Source organism: Aquarana catesbeiana, linkage group LG02, assembly GCF_042186555.1.
Source record: "Aquarana catesbeiana isolate 2022-GZ linkage group LG02, ASM4218655v1, whole genome shotgun sequence".
In the NCBI taxonomy this organism is placed as follows: Eukaryota; Metazoa; Chordata; class Amphibia; order Anura; family Ranidae; genus Aquarana; species Aquarana catesbeiana.
Genome location: NC_133325.1, coordinates 614,184,373 through 614,212,221, shown reverse-complemented (window position 1 = coordinate 614,212,221; position 27,849 = coordinate 614,184,373). Strand labels below are relative to the sequence as shown.

Genomic DNA, 27,849 nt, shown 5'->3' with positions numbered 1-27,849 from the left:
AGATAGTTTGAGATTTTGGTCCAGATATAGAGAGAGATCAAAAGATTATTAACTATATTTTGAGATATTGATATCTATCTATCCGATATGTCTTTCAAATTTTAAATATTGAGGTAAAATAGGAACTCTACACAAACCACTTCATTACAAATGTTGGAAAATTACTATGTACTAAAATATCTGTGTGCTAATTAGATTAAAATAATTTTTTGTTTCACATAGGGGAAAAATCACTCAGCCAACCCAAAGCAAAACATGATTGGGAAATAAGCCCAAGTCCCATTGAGGATGTGGAGGAAGGAGAGGTGGGCGACATGGGCACCCCACCAGGTCAGTGTCTGACACACCAGCTTACGGTAATCTATGCATGGCTGCCTTTTATTTTATGTAATTTTTCTACTCTATTTTAGGTGATCTGGTTGTGCTGGAGTCAAGCAACAGCGCCACCCCCGAGGATGTTAATGAACTTTGCGACATGGGCACCCCACCAGGTCAGTGTCTGAGACACCAGCTTTATGGTAAGGTAAACTTATGTGTGCATATTTCTAAACATATTTTTTTTTTCATTCCACTTTAGGTCCAACTGACTATTTTACCCCAGACAGTGCCCAACGGCTAATTGCTCAAATCATGGCCTGGAATGGGGAGATCGATCAAATGCGGAATCGGCTGGATCGTATGCAGCAGGAAATGAAGGACATGATTGATGTTTTGGGTCGAATCTAAATGCCCTTTTTTAAACCCCAAAACATCAATCATGTCCTTCATTTCCTGTTTTGCTGACCCCATTCTGGGCCTTCTCTTTTTTGTTTTGGCCAGAACATAAATGGCTGTTTAAGCTAATGTAAAAAAGGAGGGCTGTTTCTTGTAAATACCTCACAAATCCACAAAAAAATAAAAATTGATTTTCAAAAAAACACAAAAAATCAAAAAAATAAAAAACTTGATTTTAAAAACCCAAAAAAATAAAAAACTTGATTTTAAAAAACCAAAAAAAATAAAAAAATAGATTTTAAAAAACCAAAAAAAAGAAAAAACTTGATTTTAAAAAAACCAAAAAAAAAAAAACTTGATTTTAAAAAAACAAAAAAAAAAAAAAAATTGATTTAAAAAAAATAAATAAATAAAAAAATAGATTTTAAAAAACAAAAAAAATAAAAAAATAGATTTTAAAAAACCAAAAAAAGAAAAAACTTGATTTTAAAAAAAACAAAAAAAAAAAAACTTGATTTTAAAAAAACAAAAAAAAAAAAAAAAATTGATTTAAAAAAAAAAAAAAAAAAAAAAAATTGATTTTAAAAAACTAAAAAAAAAAAAAAAACATGATTAAAAAAAAAATAAAAAATTAAAAAACACTTGATTTTAAAAAAACAAAAAAACAAAAATATACAAACTTTATTCAAAAAAAAATAAAAACAAAAATAACTTGCTAAAAAAATAAAAACATAAACACAAAAATTGCTTTAAAAACCCAAAAAAAAAAAAACACAAAACAAAACTTGATTTTCCCAAAACCCAAAAAAAAGCCTGTTTGTGAAAATCAAAAAGCCAAAAATATTTTTTTGTGGATTTAGGTATAAATATTTAGATATAATTATATTTTGCTACATTATTAAGATATCATTCTATTTTTGTCAATGAACATTTTCTACTAAATGCAGAACTGAATGCATAACAACCATTAATAAAAACATCTCCTTATAGGAATTAAATAAATGTGTGGTTTGTTATTTCAAGGCTCAGTATCATTTTAGTTATAATTGTAAAAAAGTTGTTTACAGTGGCAATGGAGCTTATTTAGACATTTAAAATTACAATACAGTTGGCACTACAACTGCTCGACCATAACCTAGGAGACAGCCCAAAAGAAAGGCAAGCAATAAATATAATGCAAGATTTCATCAATAATTTTTTTATTGTCAAAAATTAGATATCCTGGCCCATTGCAATGGCCCCCCTACCCATAAAATAATTAACATATTGCTGTCTAACTTGACGGGCACTTTGGGGGGCCAAGCCAGTACGGACAGTATCCAGGCCTGGAAGGTTGGCTTCTATTTGTCCGGCCTCAGGCCCAACTGTGCCTATATAATTTGGAGCATGCTTATTTAAAAAGTTGTGCAGAATGCAGCACGATAAAACAATAAAATTAAGTTTGTATTCCGCCAAATTAATGGCTGTTTGAAACAGGCGGAACCGGCTGGCCAGAATTCCAAACGCATTCTCAACCACTCTTCTAGCTCTGGCCAGCCGGTAATTAAAAACCCTCCTCTCCGGGGTGAGTGTTCTTTGGGGGAATGGCCTCATGAGGTGCTTGCTGAGAGCGAAGGCTTCATCGGCAATGAAGACAAAGGGGAGTCCTTCCACGTTATCCTCATCAGGTGGCAATCCCAGGCCACCACTCTGGAGACGCTGGCAGAACTCCGTCTGGGCAAATACTCCTCCATCCGACATCCGGCCATTCTTCCCCACGTCCACATATAAAAAATCATAGTGTGCCGACACCACCGCCATTAAAACAATGCTGTGGAACCCCTTATAATTAAAATAATATGACCCCGAATGGGGTGGTGGCACAATGTGGACATGTTTCCCATCTATAGCCCCTCCACAATTGGGAAAGTCCCAACGGCTGGCAAAATGGGATGCCACAGTCTGCCATTCCTGTGGCGTTGAAGGAAACTGGGAAATCAAAAAAGAAAACCAAAATCAATTAATTTGTAAGCTAACATTGCAAGAAAATTAGACAATTAAAAACATTATTCCCCAGCATCAGTATAACATTCAATAATTTAATTGTTCTGGAATAACTAATATGGAAAGGCACACTTATCAGATTGCTCACCCCCTCTGATGGAACATTGATTACATTTTAGGGGGTTGTGAAATCCCTAAAAAAAATTACTTTGAGGACACGCAGGAATTTAGGGACTAAAAAGGCTACAAGACTGCAGTTGTCGCACTCTGCAGGTGCAGTTGCTAACCAGCTTACAGTAAATGAGGTAATGTAAAAAGGCATTCATGTTGCAAGGAGTACACAATCACATGCAAGGGCAATTAATGAAAACACTTTGAGGCTTGCATATGATTTGATGATGGAAATCAGCAGAGCTTCTGCTCATTTACTAAAGCACTGGAACAAATGCACTTGTAGAGTGCACATGCATTTTGCAAAGTGCCACATATATTTGCTTTAGACAAATCAACACCACAGAACATTCCAGCAAATTTTAACGAGGGTGGGAGTGGGGGGGTTGTGAAATCTAGATAATTGCTCATTAGCAGCAAACTATTTGGAGTGAGTTTAGGTGGGGGGGGGGGTTGTGAAATCTAGATAATTGCTCATTAGCAGCAAACTATTTGGAGTGAGTTTAGGTGGGGGGGGGGGTTGTGAAATCTAGATAATTGCTCATTAGCAGCAAACTATTTGGAGTGAGTTTAGGTGGGGGGGGGGGGTTGTGAAATCTAGATAATTGCTCATTAGCAGCAAACTATTTGGAGTGAGTTTAGGTGGGGGGGGGGTTGTGAAATCTAGATAATTGCTCATTAGCAGCAAACTATTTGGAGTGAGTTTAGGTGGGGGGGGGGGGGTTGTGAAATCTAGATAATTGCTCATTAGCAGCAAACTATTTGGAGTGAGTTTAGGTGGGGGGGGGGTTGTGAAATCTAGATAATTGCTCATTAGCAGCAAACTATTTGGAGTGAGTTAGGTGGGGGGGGGGGTTGTGAAATCTAGATAATTGCTCATTAGCAGCAAAACTATTTGGAGTCGAGTTTAGGTGGGGGGGGGGGTTGTGAAATCTAGATAATTGCTCATTAGCAGCAAACTATTTGGAGTGAGTTTAGGTGGGGGGGGGGGTTGTGAAATCTAGATAATTGCTCATTAGCAGCAAACTATTTGGAGTGAGTTTAGGTGGGGGGGGGGGGTTGTGAAATCTAGATAATTGCTCATTAGCAGCAAACTATTTGGAGTGAGTTTAGGTGGGGGGGGGGGGTTGTGAAATCTAGATAATTGCTCATTAGCAGCCAACTATTTGGAGTGAGTTTAGGTGGGGGGGGGGGGGTTGTGAAATCTAGATAATTGCTCATTAGCAGCCAACTATTTGGAGTGAGTTTAGGTGGGGGTGGGGGGGTTGTGAAATCTAGATAATTGCTCATTAGCAGCAAACTAAATACACTCAAACAAAATACATTCCAAATGAGTAGACTAGGTGGATATGTTCCCATCACTTCATGCTGGGAAGGTTATTGAAGGAAAATATACATGCATGACAAAAAATAACAGGAAAAAAATCCAGCATGTGTGAGGATAAAAAGGGGACATTCACACTATATTGCAATGATGGTAAGTAGTGTTTGAAGCAAGAAATACATTATATTATCAAAGATTACATAAAAGAACATGTGATGCTAATAAAAGAAAAATATCTTACCTTAATATAGTCCTTCTGCAGGACCTGTATGATGGCAGAACAGGTCTCTGGGATAATGATCCCCAGAGCCTGGGGGGAGATGCCTGTCGAGAACTTAAGGTCCTGCAGGCTTCTCCCTGTGGCCAAATACCGCAAGGTAGCGACCAGCCTCTGCTCCGGAGTGATGGCTTGCCTCATGCAGGTATCCTGCCTGCTGATATAGGGGGTCAGCAAAGCCAACAAACGGTCAAAAACGGGGTCCGTCATCCGGAGAAAGTTCCTGAAATCCTCAGGATTATTCTCACGGATCTCACAGAGCAAAGGCATGTGACAGAACTGGTCACGCTGAAGCAACCAATTCTTGGTCCATGAACTCCTCCTCGCCCTGTTCATGGACTGGTCTTGGGCTGAAGAATAAACTACAGCACCAAGCACATACAATGCACGAGCTCTACGACGAGTACGTACAGGTAACATGGCTTCAAAACGGTCGGCTGGTCAGAACGCACTAAACAGAACGCACTAAAGAACAGCAAGGCCTGTGAAGAACGACCTGAAAATCAGGAACGAGCGGCCAATAAAACAAAGATTTCTCAATGCCAACTGACCAAACGCACTGAAAAGCAGATACAAACCTCACAAGCACAGACTGAACAACAGTTAAAACGAACTGAAAAATACGAGTCTCACAAGCGCGAATCGTCTCTCACCAAACTTCTACTAACACGAGATAAACACGAGATTAGCAGAAGGAGCCCAAAGGGTGTCGTACGGGCTATTGAACTTCCGTTTTATAGTCTCGTCGGACTTGGTGTACGTCACCGCGTACTAGGCTGTCGTACTTTTGTGTGGTCGTGTGTGCGCAAGTCCGTTCGTAACAAAGTCTGCCGCAAGTCCGCCGAAGGTACGTCGGAAGTCTGTCGGACAGGCTGTCGGACTTTTGTAGACGAAAAGTCCGACCGTGTGTACGCGGCATAAGAGTCTGTGTGAGGGTGCTTAGAGTCCATAGGCACCATCACGTACCAGGAGACACTGGTATATTTTTTTATAGGAATTCCAGACAAAGGGTATATTTTTGGGGCAGAAACCTCAAATGCAAAGGTGTTGGCGCTAAAAACATACAAAATAAAAGTGAAAAAGGCAAATGGTGATTACAAAAACAAATAAATATATAAGGTCCAAAGTGACAATCCCAACACCATAAATAAATGAAATCTTCTGTTTTGATGTTTCTTCAAATAAAAACTTCACCACGAGTGCTCATGAGGTAGATGGCAACTCGCCAAGGGTGTCTGACAACTTTTTACAGTAGGTCAAAATGCGCTTGAATTGAATGGACCAGAGGAATCCTAGGTAGACATCTCTCCACTATGTGACCCCCTCCAGATGGCAGGTAAGGGAACAGACTCCACCAAGGACACACAAAAAGAATTCTTATGCCCTGTACAAACGATAGGATTTTCCGACAACAAAATTCATGTTTTTTTTCTGACGGATGTTGGCTCAAACTTGTCTTGCATTACACACGGTCACACAAAGTTGGTCGGAAATTCCGAACGTCAAGGACGTACAACACATACGACGAGCCGAGAAAAATTAAGTTTAATAGCTAGTGCTGCTCTTCTGCTTGATTCCAAGCATGCGTGGCACTTTGTGCATCGGAATTGTGTACACACGATCATCAGGACGCCAGTACGGTGAAACGTACGTAGAAAAGCAGACTTACCACTTCCGGGTGTATTAGATCTTTTTATAGGTTGAAGGCCAGTTACAGTATCTCACAAAAGTGAGTAAACCCCTCACATTTTTGTAAATATTTTATTATATGTTTTCATGTGACAACACTGAAGAAATGTCACTTTGCTACAATGTAAAGTAGTGAGTGTACAGCTTGTATAACAGTATACATTTGCTGTCCCCTCAAAATAACACAACACACAGCAATGAATGTCTAGACCATTGGCAACAAAAGTGAGTACACCCCTAAGTAAAAATGTCCAAATTGGGCCCAATTAGCCATTTTCCCTCCCCAGTTTCATGTGACTCGTTAGTGTTACAAAGTCTCAAGTTTGAATGGGGAGCAGGTGTGTTAAATTTGGTGTTATCGCTCTCACTCTCTCATACTGGTCACTGGAAGTTCAACATGGCACCTCATGGCAAAGAACTCTCTGAGGATCTGAAAAAAAGAATAATTGCTCTGAAAAAAAGGATATAAGAAGTTTGCCAAGATCGTGAAACTGAGCTGCAGCAAGGTGGCCAAGACCATACAGCAGTTTAACAGAACAGGTTCCACTCAGAACAGGCCTCACCATGGTCGATCAAAGAAGTTGAGTGCATGTCCACAGCATCATATCCAGAGGTTGTCTTTTGGGAAATAGATGTATGAGTGCTGCCAGCATTGTAAGTGCTCAGACCATATGCCGCACACTGCATCAAACTGGTCTGCCAATGCTGTCGTCCCAGAAGGAAGCCTCTTCCAAAGATGATGCACAAGAAAGCCTGCAAAAAGTTTGCTCAAGACAAGCAAACTAAGGACATGGATTACTGGAACCATATCCTGTAGTCTGATGAGACCAAGATAAAAGCATTTGGTTCAGGTGGTGTCAAGCGTGTGTGGCAGCAACCAGGTGAGGAGTACAAAGACAAGTGTGTCTTGCCTACAGTCAAGCATGGTGGTGTCATGGTCTGGGGCTGCATGAGTGCTGCCGACACCGGGGAGCTACAGTTCATTGAGGGAACCATGAATGCCATCATGTACTGTGACATACTAAAGCAGAGCATGATCCCCTCCCTTTGGAAACTGGGCCGCAGGGCAGTATTCCAACACAATAACAATCCCAAACACACCTCCAAGATGGCCACTGACTGGCTAAAGAAGCTGAGGGTAAAGGTGATGGACTGGCCAAGTATGTCTCCAGACCTAAACCCTATTGAGATTTGTGAGGCATCCTCAAACGGAAGGTGGAGGTCGCAAGGTCTCTAACATCCACCAGCTCCGTGATGTCATCATGGAGGAGTGGAAGAGGACTCCCGTGGCAACCTGTGAAGCTCTGGTGAACTCCATGCCCAAGAGGGTTAAGACAGTTTGGCCTTTTTCACTTAGGGGTGTACTCACTTTTTTTGCCAGCGGTTTAAACATTAATGGCTGTGTATTGAGTTATTTTGAGGGGACAGCAAATTTACACTGTTATACAAGCTGTACACTCTCTACTTTACATTGTAGCAAAGTGTCACTTCTTCAGTGTTGTCACATGAAAAGATATAATAAAATATTTACAAAAATGTGCGGGGTGTGCTCACTTTTGTGAGATACTGCATATATGTAAAAGCAGAACTAGCTCCATTTTGGATCTGTTACATACAATATTTAAAAATAATAATTGTTGATCCTGCCAGGGATCTTGCAAAATTATAACTTCCTGTGCATTCTTCTTCTAATGACTCATGAGTGAGCATTGTTCTCATATCTCTGAGTGAACTACAGGGTATCTACATTGCTCCTCCACAGGCACAGAATGCTGAGTGGACATTGTCACCCTAGAATAGGAAGTGTGTTACTGTCACAGGGTGAAAATAGAGAAAAAAATATGCAGCTACCATAACTAAGTACTAATATGCTGCAATATATTATATTTATGCTCTTGGGTTTAGATACTTTAGCAAGTATCTTGACCAATATCTCACAATTTTGTTTGTAAATTCTTGGAATACCTTTATGTCCCTTAATTAGCTGGATTTAACTATGCCTGCTGTTCTTAGACCTAATGCTCATTTCTCTTGAGAGATAAGGTAAGAATTAGGAGTGAAGTAATTACTTGAAGTGCCTAATTATATTTGTTTGTTAACTTTTATTGTGATAAGATTCAGCCACAGATAAGCTTCAATAGTGTGTAGCACACATCATATGTACCTAAAATGACTGTGTTTAAAAGAGAACTTAAGTTAAATTTAGTTTGAGTCAATGTGAAATTCCCTTTTTTAGCACAAAATGGGCATGGTCCTCTGCTCGCTGATCAGGTGGTCAGTAGGGTTGATGTGGAGGGTGGAGGGGCAAGTCAGGATTATCAGATAGGAAGATGGGTTAATGTAGTTACAGGGAGTGGAAGGGGCTCACAGAAAAGGAAGGCCAGTCCTGTATTTGTGCATCAAAGCAAATTTGCCAAGTTGGGTGAAGATGTGGAGGTGGCAAACACAGAGGTGGCAGCTCTAGATGTCACTGCTACCCCTAACAGCTGGGAGAGCAGCCCATCTAGTAGAGGTGGTGAGGGGAGTGCAGGTAGGTCTAGACAGTTGGTGGTAATAGGTGATTCTATAATCAGAAGGACTAATAGAATAATTTGTCGCCAGGATCGCCTCAACCGAATGGTTTGCTGTCTCTAAGGTGCTAGGGTTCGGCATGTGGTGGACCGGGGGGATAACTGGGGATGGGCATGACCCAGCTGTCTTGGTCCATGTTGGAACCAATAACAGTATACATGGAAGGTGGAGGCTCCTTAAGAATCAATTTAAAGAACTAGGCTGCAAGTTGAAGGGAAGGACCTCCAAGGTGATATTCTACGAAATATTGCCTGTGCCATGCGCAACACAGGAAAGGCAGGGGGTGATTAGAGAGCTGAATGCATGGCTAAAGACCTGGTGTAGGGAGGAGGGATTTGGGTTTCTAGAGCACTGGACTGACTTTTCATTGGGGTGAAACCTATATGCTAAAGACGGTTTGCACTTGAATGGAAGGGGGTCTGCTGTTCTGGGGGAGAGATTTATGGGTAGGCTGGAGGAGTATTTAAACTAGGATTGATGGGGAGGGTGAACTAGAATTACATCGGGCAGACAGGTCAGTTAGGGGTCAGACATTAATGGAGGGTGGAATGGGGATAGATGGGGGGAGGGTTATGGCAGGTGACAAGAAAGTTCCCGTGTTGCAAATAGCCACTGGAAACTATAGTGCCATTTGTTCTACTAAAAATTATATGAAAAACACCAGAGCAAAATGTAATAATGCATTAAAGTGTTTGTTCACCAATGCCAGAAGTCTGCCAAGCAAAATAGGTGAGTTGGAAGCTCTGGTGCATGAGGACACCTATGATGTAATCGGTATTGCTGAAACTTGGCTTCAATCCTCACATGACTGGGCTATTAATATTCCTGGCTATGCACTCTTTCGGAGAGACAGGGTAAAAAGGAAAGGTGGCAGGGTCTGTCTCTATGTGAGAAGTGATCTCAAAGCAAGTGTGAAAGAGGACCTGATTGATGGAGAGTGTGATGAGTCTGAAGCATTATGGGTGGAACTGCATATAGATGCGTAGTTCAAAGTTAATCATTGGAGTTTGTTATAGACCACCCAATGTTAACGAGGAGGTGGAGACTCAGTTCCTTGCACAGATGGAAAGGGCTGCAAGAGCTGCAAGGGCTGGGGCAGTGATAATAATGGGGGATATTAACTACCCAGAAATTGACTGGAGTAATGGCACTGCTGATACAGTTAAAGGGCAAAAATGTATAAAACTATTACAGGACAATTTTATGGTGCAGTTTATTGAGGCACCAACTAGGAATGAAGCTCTGCTGGACCTGGTAATCTCAAACCATGCAGAACTTATTACTAATGTTCAGATAAAGGAACACCTGGGTAGCAGTGATCATAACGTGATTTCATTTGATGTTCGCTGTAAACAAGAAATACATACAGAAAAGATAAAAACACTTAACTTCAAGAGAGCAAATTTTCCAAGGATGAGGGCTGCTCTCCAGGATTTAGACTGGGAGGGAATATTGGCATCGATGAACACAGAACAGAAACGGGAATTCTTCAAAAAGACTGTTTGGGACCTCACTGCAAAGTATATTCCCATGGGCAATAAGTTTAAAAGGCTAAAAAATAAAACCTATGTGGCTCACGGTCAAAGTTAAAAAAGCTATAAACAATAAGAAAAAAGCTTTTACGAAATATAAAAATGAAGCAACACTAGTGTCGTTTAAATGTTACAAAGAATTTTACAGAATATGTAAAAAGGAAATCAAGGATGAAAAAAAACGAACGACAGAAAAGATAGTAGGACAAACACCAAAAAAATCTTCAAATATATTAATAGTAAAAAGGTCAGGTCTGAGCATGTAGGCCCTTTACAAAATAATCTAGAGTGGGTGACTGGGGACAAAGAGAAGGCTAACTTATTAAATAATTTCTTCAGCTCTGTGTATACAAAACAGCATGGGGGAGCTCATGTCCATAATGGGGGTGGTATTGACACAGCCCCGAACGATCCACAATGGCTCAAATGTGATATGGTCCAGAAATATTTAGGGTTGAAAATGTTTTTGTTAGTATAAGGTAACATAAAGGAAAAGCACAGTTGACATAAAGAAAATATTTTACAGCACAATGATAACCAGCGTGCCAAATGGCTATCGACCAAAGCAAGGCTAGTATCGATGAAAACATGAGTGGTCATATTAACAGGCTATGTCAAATAATACAAGGGTAAGATAGGAAAAGAAAAGAAAAGAAGGGGTAGTAAGATTGGGGATAAGGGGGTGGAAGGGGTGGGAGGGGAAGGGGATCTGCTGGCGGGGACCGTAGAGGAAGGACTCCGGTTTATCAATTACGGGTCTTAGTCAAGGTTCAGATGAAGTTCAAGTTATAGAGGGAGCTGGATTCGGAGGGGTAGGAAGCAACATAACCAGCGTATCTGAGGAGGAGAAGCACCGCCAGACTGACCATAGTACTGTAAATTTATCATAGGTGTTATTGTCCAGTGCCAGCATCTCCTCCATACGCATAATATCATTCATGGTGGAGGTCCAAAGAGATAACTGGGGGATAGTAGTTGTCTTCCAAAAGAGAGGTATGAGTTGGCGAGCAACAGACAGAAAGAAGCGTAGTAAACAACGTTTTTGAGAGGTTATTGATCCCGGCAGGATAGAGAGAAGAGCTATTTCAGGAGTCAGTTGTAAAGGATCATCATACATTTTTTTCATATACCTGGAATACCTGTTTCCAGAAGGGTCGGATCCGATCACACTCCCACCAGACATGAAGGTACGTACCTGTGACTGCATTGCATCGCCAACAGGTAGATGGAGTAGAGGGGAATATTTTCCATAATGTAGTGGGTTCCCTGTACCATCTTGACATAACCTTAAAATTCTTCTCTTGTGAGTAACAAGAGATTGAGGACTTGTGTGCAAAGTGGAAAGCAGTCTGCCATTCCGCTCTGGAGATGGTTTTTCCCAAGTCTGCCGACCACATCCTAGTGTAAGTGGGTAGGTCATTTTGTGTGAGGGCTTGAATCAGGCTGTAAACATGTGAAAGTAAATGTCTGGGTAATTCTTGAAGAGAGCCCAGGCGTTCAAATTCAGTCAGTGGGCGATGAGTCTGTGAGGAACTGAATAAGTATTTGGTAAAGGTTGTCAGGTGAAGGGAGGTAAGCCAGTCCTGTGTTCCCGTCAGGATGTTTGGAGTTCCGTTGTCTGCATGAATTAAGGTGTGAGCTTGTGGCCAAGAGGAGCGAAGCAATGAACCTAGAGCATGGGTCGGGCTGGATTGTCAAAAAGTGATGAAAAGGGGGACGGATCCGAGGATAGGATCTCACATAATCCTCTCCTATACCAGAGCACAAGGGCAGCTGTAGTTATAGGTGAAGAACTAGATAAGTCCGGTAAATTGCCCTTATAGCCCCAAAGGAGAGCCCGTAAATCGACCGGAGACATATGCTGTTACAACCATCACCGAGGCTTTTTGAAAAGGTCGTGAAAACCATTCTAGGGTGCGAGCCATCAATGTGGCTTTGTAGTATAACTCATATTCTGGTAAGCCTGTACCACCCTGCAATTTTGGCCGTGTGAGTAGTTTAGATTTAATTCTAGATAACCCTTTATTCCATAGAAAACGGATGGAAAGGGAACGTAAGGCAGAGAAAAAAGATTTGGGGATAGTGACTGGTATGGTCTGGTAAAGATATAGTAGTTTGGGCAGAGTGTCCATCTTGAGGGTATTTATGCGTCCAAACCAGGATATGGTTTTGTCCCCCCAGGAAGCTAAGTCTTTTCGGAGACGGGAAAGGAGGGGGATATAATTTAATGCAAAAATATTGGAAAGGTTTACCGGAATTGTTACACCTAGGTAAGTGATGCCCTTGGAGTGCCAATGAAATGAGTAGTTGGAGTGAAGAGAGGACATGGTAGATGCAGGGAGAGAAATGTTAAGGGCCTCTGTCTTGGAGATGTTAAGCTTAAAGTTGCTTAGCTTTCCAAAGCGTTGGAATTAAAAAAAAAGGGAAGGAAGAGTTTTATATGGGGCTGGCGGGCATATATGAGTAAGTCATCCACGTATAATGATAGTTTGTGGTGCGCAGATGGTGTGCGGATGCCTTGTATGGAATCATTTTGGCGGATGGCACATGCCAAATGTTCCATAACAATAACAAAAAGAAGGGGAGAAAGGGGGCAGCCTTGGCGAGTCCCGTTGGATATATCAAATGCTTCTGAGGAGGTACCGTTCACCAAGACCGAAGCAGAGGGGTTACAGTAAAGTGACATAGTTTTGGAGATAAAGGGGGATCCTAAACCTATTTGCTCAAGGGAAAGTCTCAAAAAGCGCCAACTGACCCGGTCAAATGCCTTCTCGGCATCGAAGGAAAGAAGGCAAACCTGTTGGTGGTGGCTAGGGATTAGCCGAACACCCCCCTGTTTGGTTCGCACCAGAACATGCGAACAGGAAAAAAGTTCGCTCGAACACGCGAACACCATTAAAGTCTATGGGACACGAACATAAATAATCAAAAGTGCTAATTTTAAAGGCTTATATGCAAGTTATTGTCATAAAAAGTGTTTGGGGACCCGGGTCCTGCCCCAGGGGACATGGATCAATGCAAAAAAAAGTTTTAAAAATGGACGTTTTTTCAGGAGCAGTGATTTTAATAATGCTTAAAGTCAAACAATAAAAGTGTAATATCCCTTTAAATTTCGTACCTGGGGGGTGTCTATAGTATGCCTGTAAAGGGGCGCATGTTTCCCGTGTTTAGAACAGTCTGACAGCAAAATGACATTTCGAAGGAAAAATTCCATTTAAAACTACCCGTGGCTATTGCATTGCTGACAATACACATAGAAGTTCATTGATAAAAACGGCATGGGAATTCCCCACAGGGGTACCCCGAACCAAAATAAAAAAAAAAATGACGTGGGAGTCCCCCTAAATTCCATACCAGGCCCTTCAGGTCTGGTATGGATATTAAGGGGAACCCCAGCCAAAATTTAAAAAAAAATGACTTACCAGACCCTTCAGGTCTGGTATGGATTTTAAGGGGAACCCCGCACCAAATAAAAAAAAAAAACGGCGTGGGGTCCCCCCAAAAATCTATACCAGACCCTTATCCGAGCACGCAACCTGGCAGGCCACAGGAAAAGAGGGGGGGATGAGAGTGCGGCCCCCCCTCCTGAACCGTACCAGGCCACATGCCCTCAACATTGGGAGGGTGCTTTGGGGTAGCCCCCCAAAACACCTTGTCCCCATGTTGATGAGGACAAGGGCCTCATCCCCACAACCCTGGCCGGTGGTTGTGGGGGTCTGCGGGCGGGGGGTTTATCGGAATCTGGAAGCCCCCTTTAACAAGGGAACCCCCAGATCCCGGCCCCCCCCTGTGTGAAATGGTAAGGGGGTACTTACCCCTACCATTTCACTAAAAAACTGTCAAAAATGTTAAAAATGACAAGAGACAGTTTTTGACAATTCCTTTATTTAAATGCTTCTTCTTTCTTCTATCTTCCTTCATCTTCTTCTGGTTCTTCTGGCTCTTCTGGTTCTTCCTCCGGCGTTCTCGTCCAGCATCTCCTCCGCGGCATCTTCTATCTTCTTCTCCTCGGGCCGCTCCGCACCCATGGCATGGGGGGTGGCTCCCGCTCTTCTCTTCATCTTCTTCTTCATCTTCTTCTCTTTTCTCTTCTTCCTTCTTCTCTTCTTCATTTTCTTCTCCGGGCCGCTCCGCACCCATGCTGGCATGGAGGGAGGCTCCCGCTGTGTGACGCAGTCTCCCCATCTGACGGTTCTTAAATAACGGGGGGCAGGGCCATCCGGTGACCCCGCCCCCCTCTGACGCACGGTGACTTGATGGGACTTCCCTGTGACGTCACGGGGAATGCCACAGGGAAGTCCCGTCATGTCCCGTGCGTCAGAGGGGGCGGGGTCACCGGGTGGCCCCGCCCCCCGTTATTTAAGAACCATCAGACGAGGAGACGCCGTCACACAGCGGGAGCCTCCCTCCATGCCAGCATGGATGCGGGGCGGCCCCGAGAAGAAAATGAAGAAGAGAAGAAGAGAAGAAGGAAGAAGAGAAGAGGATGAAGAAGATGAAGAGAAGAGCGGGAGCCTCCCCCCATGCCATGGTTGCGGAGCAGCCTGAGGAGAAGAAGATAGAAGACGCCGTGGAGGAGATGCTGGACGAGAACGCCGGAGGAAGAACCAGAAGAGCCAGAAGAACCAGAAGAAGATGAAGGAAGATAGAAGAAAGAAGAAGCATTTAAATAAAGGAATTGTCAAAAACTGTCTCTTGTCATTTTTAACATTTTTGACAGTTTTTTAGTGAAATGGTAGGGTTAAGTACCCCCTTACCATTTCACACAGGGGTGGGCCGGGATCTGGGGGTTCCCTTGTTAAAGGGGGCTTCCAGATTCCGATAAGCCCCCCGCCCACAGACCCCCACAACCACCGGCCAGGGTTGTGGGGATGAGGCCCTTGTCCTCATCAACATGGGGACAAGGTGTTTTGGGGGGCTACCCCAAAGCACCCTCCCAATGTTGAGGGCATGTGGCCTGGTACGGTTCAGGAGGGGGGCCGCACTCTCATCCCCCCCTCTTTTCCTGTGGCCTGCCAGGTTGCGTGCTCGGATAAGGGTCTGGTATAGATTTTTGGGGGGACCCCACGCCGTTTTTTTTTTTTTTTTGGCGCGGGGTTCCCCTTAAAATCCATACCAGACCTGAAGGGTCTGGTATGGAATTTAGGGGGAACCCCACGTCATTTTTTTTAAAATTTTGGCCAGGGTTCCCCTTAATATCCATACCAGACCTGAAGGGCCTGCTATGGAATTTAGGGGGACTCCCACGTTATTTTTTTTTTTTTAATTTTGGTTCGGGGTTTCCCTGTGTTGAATTCCCATGCCGTTTTTATCAATGAACTTCTATGTGTATTGTCGGCAATGCAATAGCCGCGGGTAGTTTTAAATGGAATTTTTCCTTTGAAATGTAATTTTGCTGTCAGACTGTTCTAAACACGGGAAACATGCGCCCCTTTACAGGCATACTATAGACACCCCCCAGGTACGAAATTTAAAGGGATATTACACTTTTATTGTTTGACTTTAAGCATTATTAAAATCACTGCTCCTGAAAAAACAGCCGTTTTCAAAACTTTTTTTTGCATTGATCCATGTCCCCTGGGGCAGGACCCGGGTCCCCAAACACTTTTTATGACAATAACTTGCATATAAGCCTTTAAAATTAGCACTTTTGATTTTTCCCATAGACTTTTAAAGGGTGTTCTGCGGCATTCGAATTTGCCGCGAACACCCCAAATTGTTCGCTGTTCGGCGAACTTGCGAACAGCCAATGTTCGAGTCGAACATGAGTTCGACTCGAACTGGAAGCTCATCCCTAGTGGTGGCATTGAGCGTATGAGATGAGGTGAATAGTTTTGGTAGTGTTGTCCCGGGCCTCCCTACCCAGAACAAAACCAACATGGTCTCTATGTATGATCCCGGAGGAGAAAGACGGTCAGCAAGGATTTTGGCAAAAGTTTAAGGTCAATATTTAGTAAAGAAATAGGGCGATAACTACTGCATTGGGAAGGATCCTTATTAGGTTTCAGAAGAATAGATACATTATCTGATAAAAGTTCTTTGGAGGGGAGGATAGTGTCGTTAATGGTGTTAAAGGCTCTAGTCAGAAATGGTACCAGCAAAGGCACAAAGGTTTTGTAAAACCTCGGGGTGTAGCCATCTGGGCCCGGGCACTTGCCCGGTTTTAGCCCTTTGATGACACCCAGGAATTTTGGCTCCGCCAGGGGACCATCCAGATCCGTGGATTCCTGTGGGTCAATCACAGGTAGCTCCATCTCCAATATATATGTCTGCATTGGTTCCTGAGAGGGAAACACAGGACTGTGCGGGGTCATTTGTTGGAGGTTATATAATTGAGAGTAAAAGTCTTTAAATGAAGTAGATATGCCCTTGCAGTCAAAGACTTTGGTCTGGTCTGATTTAGTAATGAAGGGAATGGGGTGACGTGGAGATCTAGGGTGAATGACCCGTGCTAGGTGTTGACCACATTTGTTAGCTATAGAGTAATAAGATTTGCGGGCACGGTCACTAGCTATTAGAGAGGGGAGTCTAGTAATTGGAGAAGATCACGGCGGGAATTTGAGAGAGTAATGAAGGTAGAGGGATCCAAAGTTTGTTTGTGAAGGGATTCCAGATCCGAAATGGCGGTCAGTATGTCGTCCGATCTAATTTTTTTCAAACGAGAGCCATTTTGTATAAGGACACCCCCTGACCACACACTTCAAGGCCTCCCACTGGTTGAGTGGAGTGGTAGTATCTGCTATATGATCAGATCGGAAGTTTTGGATCGCTTTAGTAACTTCGGCGATACATACTGAATCTTGCAGAAGGTTGTCATTAAGACGCCAAGAATTCCCTCTACGTGATTGTGGGGGTCGGGCAAAGGACACCGGAAAGTGGTCAGACCAGAGAGCATGCCCCAGGGAGGTCTGTAGTGGGGTATGTAAGAGGGATTGTGAAATGAGGAAGTAGTCTAATCTACTGTAGTCTAATCTACTGTAGGAGTTGTGAGCTATGGAAAAATAGGTAAAATCTGTCTGTGGGATGGTGTATGCGCCACACATCCACTAAGTGATGGGAGTGTAGAAGGGATTTGATGCTTGAGAGTGAGGTCGTGCTTATGGAAGACTTACCTGTAGATGTGTTGGCAGATGGAGACAGAGCCACATTGAAATCACCTCCAACGATAACACAGGGACCTCCGAAGGAGGCTAGTCTGGTGAGAGTGGAAGATAGGAAACGAGCCTGGTTCGTGTTGGGGGCGTATATATTGGCCACTGTAAAAAGAAAATTATTAAATTTTAATTTGAGAAACACAAAACGGCCATGAGCATCAATACAAGAGTCAAGAACCTCAGGGTGAAAAGACCTATGAAACGCGATAGAAACCCCTTTGGACTTAGCTAACGGGTTAGAACAATGGAACCAAGAGGTGTAGTATCGATTACGTATCATGGGTGTTGAGCCAGAATGAAAATGGGTTTCTTGTAGAAGGAGAATGTTAGTTCTTTGTTTATGAAAGTGGTAGAGGATCTGGCTACGCTTCTCAGGGGTATTAAAGCCCCTACAATTGTAGGAGGCTAGGTTAAGAGGTGGAGTAGCAGCCATATTGGGAAGGGAGGATTAAAATAAAAAAAAAGTAGTGGGAGTCCCTCGGGGGGCCAGTCCCAGCCAGCAGAGGGGGGGGAGGGGGATATTGGGAGTAGGACAAGGATAGGTAACAAAATAGAGGAAGACAGATAAAACAAGAGGGTAGTAGCATAAAAGCACAAGGAGGAAGAGAAAGAGAAGGTCCCAGAAGCCAAGACTGTTTTATCAAGATCAAATGCAGGGAGCTGGGACTCTGACAGCATTAAATAAACTAATATACTGAATATACTGAAATAGGCCACTAGGTGGTGCCATGTAATCAAAAATGCATAAGTACAAAATAGAAAAGAATGTATTGTGGGAAACATCAGCAACAGCATGGGAGAGCTCCCGGAGCCCCGGGTCCCACAGGGCAGGAAATAAGTATGAACAAGTTAAGCTGTAATGGGGAAAAAAAAACAAGTTATAAACAATGAGATATAACATTGGGATAAAACATGAGGTAACGAGGTACTGGAAGCAGTTATGCTCACCATGAGAGCAACTAGGGGTGCAATCAGGCGCACATGTCCCTGAGCAAAAAAAAACAAAAGTTTGAGTTCGGTAAGCGAAAACCTCAAGTATCAAAAAGATGGATGCACTTAGAGACAGGTGACAAGGCAAATGGGGAGGGCGGTAGTTGCAAGAGACGGGGCTGATGATTTAGGGTAAGTTCTCCCTTGGTTAGCCTGAGTCCATCCTTCCAGCCTTGAACTGAAGAACCTTGTATCTTCTGAAAGAAAAACCCAACGTGGGTAAGTAGTAGAAAACCTTCCAAGTGGAAAAATCAGCAAATAATAGCAACTGGCTGGAAGGTATGCGGAGAGGAGAAGATCATCAGGAGAGTCTCGGAGAGGTAACACTCAAAGATTCTGAGTTTTCCTGCTTTCCAATGAAAAAAGATGGACGAACAGCTGGTCTAGGGGACATCAATCGGCGGGATCTGTGCGAGACAATGATCCGGGGCGTCGTTTGTGACTCTGTTTTTGCCACTGAGGTATGTATGGCAGGCCAGGTGTAGGAGTGAAGGGCCAATCCGGTAAAGAAACATGAGGCAGCTCCAGAGTGCTGAGAAATGTGGGAAGATCACCCAATGTGCGAAAGATGGCAGTCTTATGCCCTGTACACACGGTCAGATTTTCCGATGGAAAATGTGCGATCGGACCTTGTTGTCGGAAATTCCGACCGTGTGTAGGCTCCATCACACATTTTCCATCGGATTTTCCGACACAAAGTTTGAGAGCAGGATATAAAATTTTCCAACAACAAAATCCGTTGTCGGAAATTCCGATCGTGTGTACACAAATCCGACGGACAAAGTGCCATGCATGCACAGAATAAATAAAGAGATGAAAGCTATTGGCCACTGCCCCGTTTATAGTCCCGATGTACGTGTTTTACGTCACCGCGTTCAGAACGATCGGATTTTCCGACAACTTTGTGTGACCGTGTGTATGCAAGACAAGTTTGAGCCAACTTCCGTCGGAAAAAATCCATGGATTTTGTTGTCGGAATGACCGAACAAAGTCCGACCGTGTGTACGGGGCATTACAGTCATGGTGAACCCGCAATTGGAAGGGGAAGCGCCATTGTTATTTCAGCTGACGTGACTGAAGTAGCTGTGTGAGAGGTTTTAGAGCTTTCTGCATAGTGAGGGTTAGACGTGAAAGATCAGGCAGCAGCATCACAGGGGTGGTGCTGGCGGCACGCATGATGGATTCCTTAATATTATAGAAATGCACTCTGCAGAGCGTGTCGCGGACAAATGAGGGATCAGAGATCCTGGGGCCGGAGGTCCTGTGAACCCAGTCAAGCTCAAGGGGGTTATCTTTGGGCAATTGTAAAAGCTGGTTAAAAATGGCCATAACCGCTGCTTTTAAATCCTTGGGTTCCACAGATTCAGGTATGCCGCAAATGCAAATATTATTACGCCTGTTTGTGTTTTCAATGTCGTCTTGCTGGTATGCTAGGTGTTGCAGCATGACTGTGTGGGAATTGAGTACTACTTCATGTGTCTGCACCGTGGTATGTAGGGCCTCAGTGGTGGCTTCTATATCCTCAAAACGTACACCAATGTCCCGTTTGAGCTCAGAGATCTCCTGTTTGTAAGTTTTCTCTTTGCGATGAACGCACTGTTCAAAGTCAGCCTTTGTGGGGAGAGATTGCATGTAACTGTGGAGAGATCTCATCTGTGTTTCTAAGTCCCATCCATCCTCCGAGCCCAGGGATCTATTGGAATGGCTTCTGGAGAGCCTGGGGGGACAATCCTGTGTCACGGGGATAGGGTGGGATGCCTGGGAGCCGGCCAGAGAGTCCAGGGCTGACTCAGAGCGGATCGAGGACGGAGGTGCCGGTGCCATCTTGGATCCAGGCCGGCGCTGGGCCGCGGCTGAAGATCGGGTAAAAAAATGCCCTAAATCCCCTCTAGGTCGGGATCCTCCCGTTCCCTTCTGGTCCCTGTACTTATCCTTCCCCATTCTGATTGGTTTGACAGTGGCAAGTGGTGTGGAGAAGCCCTGAGGAGCCGAAGGATCTGGGAGCTGAAGCACTGTACGTCCTCTCACTCCATGCATCAGGCCACGCCCCATTCAGAAATATTTAGACAGATTAAAGGTGGATAAAGCACCTGGACCTGATGGCATCCACCCACAGATCCTAAAAGAATTGAGCTCTGTAATTTCAAAGCCATTGTATCTAATTTTTAGGGACTCATTAATGACAGGAATAGTACCACTGGATTGGCGCAGGGCGAACATGGTGCCTATATTTAAAAGGGATCAAAGTCTTTATCAAGTAACTATAAACCTGTTAGTTTAACTTCTATAGTTGGGAAGATACTGGAGCATTTCATAAAAGACCACATAGACGAGTTCTTGCTGGAAAAAAACATTTTAAGCAAAAGACAGCATGGATTCATGAAAGACAGAAGTTGTCAGACAAACCTGATTTCTTTTTATGAAGAGGTAAGTAAAACCTTGGACAGAGGGGTGGCTGTGAACGTGGTATACTTGGATTTTTCAAAAGCGTTCGATACAGTTTCTCACACACGGCTCATGTGTAAGGTAAAGTCTACAGGCTTGGAAATATCAGTTTGTAAATGGATAGAAAACTGGCTAAAAGACAGAATTCAGAGAGTAGTGGTTAATGATTCTTACTCTGAATGGTCTAAGGTTATCAGTGGTGTACCCCAAGGTTCAGTGCTGGGACCCTTACTTTTTAATATCATTATAAATGATATTGGGCCTTGCAGATGACACCAAGCTATGCAGTGGAATAACGTCCTTACAGGATGTCTCCAATTTACAAGCCGACCTCAATGCACTGTCTAATTGGGCGACTATGTGGCAGATGAGGTTTAATGTTGAGAAATGTAAAGTTATGCACTTGGGGGCTAAGAATATGCATGCATCATACATGCTAGGGGGAGTACAACTGGGGGAATCCATAGTGGAGAAGGATCTGGGGGTTTTGGTAGATCATAAGCTCAATAATAGCATGCAATGCCAAGCTGCGGTTTCCAAAGCGAGCAAAGTCCTTTCTTGCATTAAGAGAGCTATGGACTCCAGAGAGAGATATCATTTTGCCCCTGTTCAAATCATTAGTAAGACCTTATCTGGAATACGCAGTTCAGTTTTGGGCACCAGTTCTCAAAAAGGATATCGGGGAACTGGAGAAAATGCAGAGAAGTGCAACCAAACTGATAAGAGGCATGAAGGAGCTCAGCTAAGAGGAAAGATTAGAGGAACTGAATTTATTCACTCTTGAGAAGAATAGAATAAGGGGGATATGATCAACATGTTCAAATATATAAGGGGTCCATATAGTGAACTTGGTGTTGTTATTCTCTTTACAATCAACACAGAGGACAGGGGGGCACTCTTTACGTCTAGAGGAAAAGAGATTTCATCTCCAAATTCATCTCCAAATACGGAAAGGTTTCTTCACAGTAAGAGCTGTGAAAATGTGAAATAGACTCCCGCCAGAGGTGGTTCTGGCCAGCTCAGTAGATTGCTTTAAGAAAGGCCTGGATACTTTCCTAAATGTACATAATATAACTGGGTACTAACATTTATAGGTAAAGTTGGTCCAGGGAAAATCTGATTGCCTCTTGGGGGGATCAGGAAGGACATTTTTCCACTGCTGTAGCAAATTGGAGCATGCTCTGCTGGGGTTTTTTGCCTTCCTCTGGATCTGTGTGTGTAGAATTGGGTATATTGGATTGTACGATATTTTTTATTTATTTATTTTTTATGATTGAACTGGATGGACTTGTGTTTTTTTTCAACCTGACTAACTATGTAACTATGTAACTATATGTTCCGCTATGCTCCTGAGTTCCTCACCTAGTCCACGGGTGACTCAGCACACACTTCTTGAGGACCCTGACACAGTATATACACTTTTTCCTTCTGTACTTAAGCTTCTGCATACTATCTTAATTTCTCTGTTATCTTTCTTTCTACTCTTCCTATGCCTTAAAAAACTGGCAAAGAAGTATATTACACCTTAGTGTCCCCCCATACACAGGAATCTTAAACTTACACCCACAACTATAAGCTTTACACTTTTCTTCAGTGTCTTCTAATCTACTAATGTTACCTATGTTGATATCTTGGTAGTTAGATCAACATACTTATTTGCATTTGTTTTGTCAAGTAACTTTTTATGTATTTTGAAGATCTCGGTACTCGATCACAAGTTGTTTTCTAATCTCATGTGAACTGGAATATTACCTGTATACACATTTTGTGTGATCCAATAAACTAAGATTGAACTAAAACTGTCCCAGGGACAAGAGGTGAAGAAAAATCTGTTAGTGGAAACATTTGTTTCACTCGGAACTGTTTACAAGGAGATTTTCTCACTTCCTGTTGTGTCTCTGGGACAGGAAAGAGGTGGAAAAAATATAAGAAAATTGTCTGGGATCTTAACTTTTCCAAACCCTATCCAGAAAAAATAAAATAAAATAAATTGAGGCTTTACACACACTATATTGAGGGGCCAACTAGAAATGTATATTTTCCTTCCCTGAGCATTCTTCTTCAACCATGGCAACTGCAAATCAAATAGAGGCAAAGATGGCAACTTTCTTGGCTGTAAAGGATAGGAGGATTCAATTCCACTTTAAATATGCTGAGGTTCACTGTAAAGGTTACATTTACCCCAAACTGCTATAAGTGTTCTTAGGTTGACATCACCATGTTTACTTTTCTTCCACTTTTGTTGAGAAAAAAACATTCCCCTCTGGGTGATCTATGTACATTACAAGGATTTTAACAAACTTTGTTGCAGATTCATACCTTTTGTTATTCTGAAGAAAGCATTGTGTTTGTGTCCATGCGGAAAGTGAATTTGTATGGGAGTGGTTTCATAATAATCAGCTGCTGCACCTTCAGGGCTCTGATGAGGACAATTGCAGGGATTGCATCCCTTTTAGATGTGATTTCCTATTGGGAGTATCTCACCAACAATTACATTTTTGTTGCAGGGGATGCCAAAAATCCGATTTAGATCTTAGTGCAGACTTCTGGGAAAATCAGTAAGCCAATCACACAAGCAGGAAATGATGTTTCTGGGGGGGGGTTCTGTTTACAGAACACCTCCAGGTAGCCATATTGCATTGCATTTTACAAAAAAATTACAGAGCTGCATATTGAAAAGGAAAGGTAATTTTTAATAACATTCAGTTACAATATGACTTGTGTCACAATTGTATATACTATATTATTTTTTTTAATTTGTCATTTTTTTTCCCACAAACATGGAGTTACCCTTTAAACCCTAACACAATTAACACCTAAACATAAGCTAACATTTAATACTGTAAAGCTTAATCTGTTTTTTTTGGTTAACCTAGCAGGCTGAACGAAAACTGTCTGATGTTAGTACAGCCATCTCCCCGCTGAGCTGTTGTGTTCTGACGGGGGGACACCCCCCACCCCCTCCCAGAACACACCGGTCAGTGCCCTCAGCCATTGGCTGAGAGCGCTGATTGGATGCAGATCGGCAAACATTTTTTGGTCATGCCCCTTCGACAGAATCTGGACATTTGGCCAGCTTCTGCCGTACACGAGGGCCGAATGTCGGCCAGTTTCTATAGAACCAGTCAATACCACCTGATATTCAGCCCTTGTGTATGGGGCTTAACACTAGCCTAACCTCTAAACTGGGAGTGAGCAACTAATTTTGCTAAGGAGTCACATGAGAAATTGGGACTTTTGTGGAGGGCCAAACCCAATTCTGCTCAATATTAATTTGAACCTGTGAAAGCTTGTAAGTACATAAACATATAGAAATCAAACACCTGGTGCTGGGAATAATTGGTACAACTGCTAATGAAATTGGTCTCTTTCAGATGTATGGTCGGGGGTGGTAAAAATGGGCAGCTGAGCTGTGGTTTTGCCACCCCTTGGTTGCACAACTGAAAAATAACAGCTGGATATGGGCGTCTCACATGCCCTGGCCATGGCATTTTTAACTTAGGCTGCACAGTTTGACAAATGGCACTGCTTGTCAAACTCACCCAAGTTCCTGTGATTTGGAAAACATCAGGTTTGTCAGCAGTTGGCATAAATTTACAGAGACAGTGAATTTTAGAAATGCAGCAGAGGTTAACGATGGAGAACGCGCAAGAATGGTTTCTTAGATAAGGTGACAAAAATGAACAGTTATAGGTATTTTGTCTTAATTTTCTTATCAGCCTTCTAAACCAGCAGCTTGTCCTGATAATCTGGAATATCTCATAAGGTGGCACTCGACTGATCCTGCTGGTACCAGATTAACAGAATTGTATTGCACTGGAAAGTAGGTCCTTATCTATGAATTAATTACTGAGCCAAATGCATTACATGACTTACACATGAGAGAAGTATGCAAATAAACTTATATTATATAGGTTAATGCTATATATATGTATGCCTTATCTTTACCTAAAGGCTATATTGTTCACATGTTCTTGCAGAATTATTGATGGAAAGGATCTGATGCCTTTAGTTCTGGGAAAAAGTGTCACATCCAACCATGAATTCCTGTTCCATTATTGTAATGCTTATTTAAACACTGTACGATGGAATCAGAGGAACAGTAAGTTAATTTTATTGTATTCTTTTTAAATATTTATGATATGCTAGTAACATTTTATATATACAAAATCAATCAATCATCTTTTTGTTAAAAAATCTTGTTAGGAAAAAATGCACTGCTCAGTTCACAATAATCCTAAAAAAATTAAAAAATCCTGTCCACAAAAAATCCAGTTTTTTGAACTTTTACTGTGTTTTGCATCAAGTTGACCATCTAAAGAGAAGGATTGTACCACCTATGCTACACAAATAAAAATGTAGAGGTATGAATAATCCCTAAAGACATTTTAACACATTGGAAAAAATACATCTTTGCACGCAATTTTACAGACTGTTTTATTATATTGTTTTCACAACTATATATACCTTCCAGTTGAGATACACTGCTATGCACCAACAACACGTTACTGTTTATTACACTATTTAATTATTTATTTTTTTCCACCACCTCTCTAAATGCTGCCCTGCTGGTATTCTGCTTATCTTTAGCCCCAATTAGCAATCATTACTATGTAGCCCTGCTAAGACCTGCATAGACTTTTCTCCAAAAATAATTGCTTTGTACAGTGCATAAGAATCCCAACCCCATTCATTCTTAGGGGAAAGTTGTTCTCATGGTGGTCTCAAGTGGTCATTTGGAGAACAGATATCCCATAGGAATTAATAGTGATGTTGCACATATGCACAGTATAAAGCAGCCAGGTGGGCAGCACTCAAGGGGGTGGGGGGAACTAAGTAAAAAATATTTAAATATACAGTATCTCACAAAAGTGAGTACACCCCTCACATTTTTGTAAATATTTTATTATATTTTTTCATGTGACAAGACTGAAGAAATTACACTTTGCTACAAAGTAAAGTAGTGAGTTACAGCTTGTATATCAGTGTAAATTTGCTGTCCCCTTAAAATAACTCAGCACACAGCCATTAATGTCTAAATCCCTGGCAACAGAAGTGAGTACACCTCTAAGTGAAAATGTCCAAATAGGACTCAAAGTGTCAATATTTAGTTTGGCCACCATTATTTTTCAGCACTGCCTTAAACCTCTTGGGCATAGAGTTCACCTGAGCTTCACAGGTTGCCACTGGAGTCCTCTTCCACCCCTCCATGATGACATCACAGAGCTGGTGGATGTTAGAGACCTTGCGCTCCTACACCTTTCGTTTGAGGATGCCCCACAGATGCTCAATAGGGTTTAGGTCTGGAGACATGTTTGGCCAGTCCATCACCTTTACCCTCAGCTTCTTTAGCAAGGCAGTGGTCGTCTTGGAGGTGTGTTTGGGGTTTTATTGGAATACTGCCCTGAGGCCCAGTTTCCGAAGGGAGGGGATCATGCTCTGCTTCAGTATGTCACAGTACATGTTGGCAGTCATGGTTCCCTCAATGAACTGTAGCTCCCCAGTGCCGTAGGCACTCATGCAGCCCCAGACCATGACACTCCCACCACTATGCTTGACTGTAGGCAAGACACAATTGTCTTTGTACTCCTCACCTGGTTTCAGCCACACACACGCTTGACACCATCTGAACCTAATAAGTTTATCTTGGTCTCATCAGACCACAGGACATGGTTTCAGTAATCCATGTCCTTAGTCTGCTTGTCTTTAGCAAACAAGTTTCAGGCTTTCTTGTGCATCATTTTTAGAAGAGGCTTCCTGATGGGACGACAGACATGCAGACCAATTTTATGCAGTGTGTGGCGTATGGTCTGAGCACTGACAGGCTGACCCCCCACCCCTTCAACCTCTGCAGCAATGCTGGCAGCACTCATACGTCTATTTCCCAAAGAAAACCTCTGGATATGATGCTGAGCACGTGTACTCAACCTCTTTGGTCGACCATGGCTAACCCTGTTCTGAGTGGAACCTGTCCTGTTAAACTGCTGTATGGTCTTGGCCACTGTGCTGCAGCTCAGTTTTAGGGTCTTGCCAATCCTCTAATAGCCTAGGCCATCTTTATGTAGAGCTACAATTATTTTTTCAGATCCTCAGAGTTCTTTGCCATGAGGTGCCATGTTGAACTTCCAGTGACCAGTATGAGAGAGTGAGAGCGATAACACCAAATTTAACACACCTGCTCCCCATTCACACCTGAGGCCTTGTAACACTAACGAGTCACATGACACCGGGGAGGGAAAATGGCTAATTGGACCCAATTTGGACATTTTCCCTTAGGGGCGTACTCACTTTTGTTGCCAGCGGTTTAGACATTAATGGCTGTGTTGAGTTATTTTGAGGGGACAGCAGATTTACACTTTTACACAAGCTGTACACTCACTACTTTACATTGTAGCAAAGTGTCATTTCTTCAGTGTTGTCACATGAAAAGATATAATAAAATATTTACAAAATGTGAGGGGTGTACTCACTTTTGTGAGATACTGTATATAAAAGTACATTTGTCTTTTAAGATTCATTGAAGTGCTGATCTATACAGAGCTTACCAACCTCAGAAGTAAGCAGGGATGGACTGACATCTCGGAAGCCCATAGGCACAGGTAATCAGACTCTTAAGCCCTGCCAATCAAAACATACCAAACCTGCATGTGTACTATATTGTTTTGGGAACTTGTGCAAAATTGCTTGATCTTGCACGTGTCTACAGAATGCACAAAAACCATGTCACACTTGCAGTGATGTTACCATTATAAGTTTTGCTTGTGTAATATACTCATTAGGTATTTTGATATATGGGAATTTACTTCTTATATCCACATATTATACCACTTCTAACTACCCAATTTGGTTACTGTGACTCTTGCTGCATCAAAGACCTGCCTATTGTATTGTTTCCTTATCACATCTCCCTTTGGGTTGTAAACGGCAGCCTTATTTAGATCCTCCAGTCAGGTTGCTCCTAATTTATATTAGCTAAGTGTAATGGCCAATTGGTGTGCC

General features: G+C 42.5%; 1 protein-coding gene across 5 annotated transcripts in view; it reads left to right on the top strand.

Moving 5' to 3' along the window:
• STS (steroid sulfatase) overlaps window positions 1-27,849 on the top strand; it is a 496,435-nt gene that overhangs the window by 308,851 nt on the left and 159,735 nt on the right. For all 5 annotated transcript variants that reach the window (XM_073616370.1, XM_073616374.1, XM_073616371.1 and 2 more), the window contains one exon: window positions 24,831-24,952. In XM_073616370.1, coding sequence (XP_073472471.1) covers window positions 24,831-24,952 — 122 coding nt within the window. The remainder of the gene's footprint in view (window positions 1-24,830; window positions 24,953-27,849) is intronic.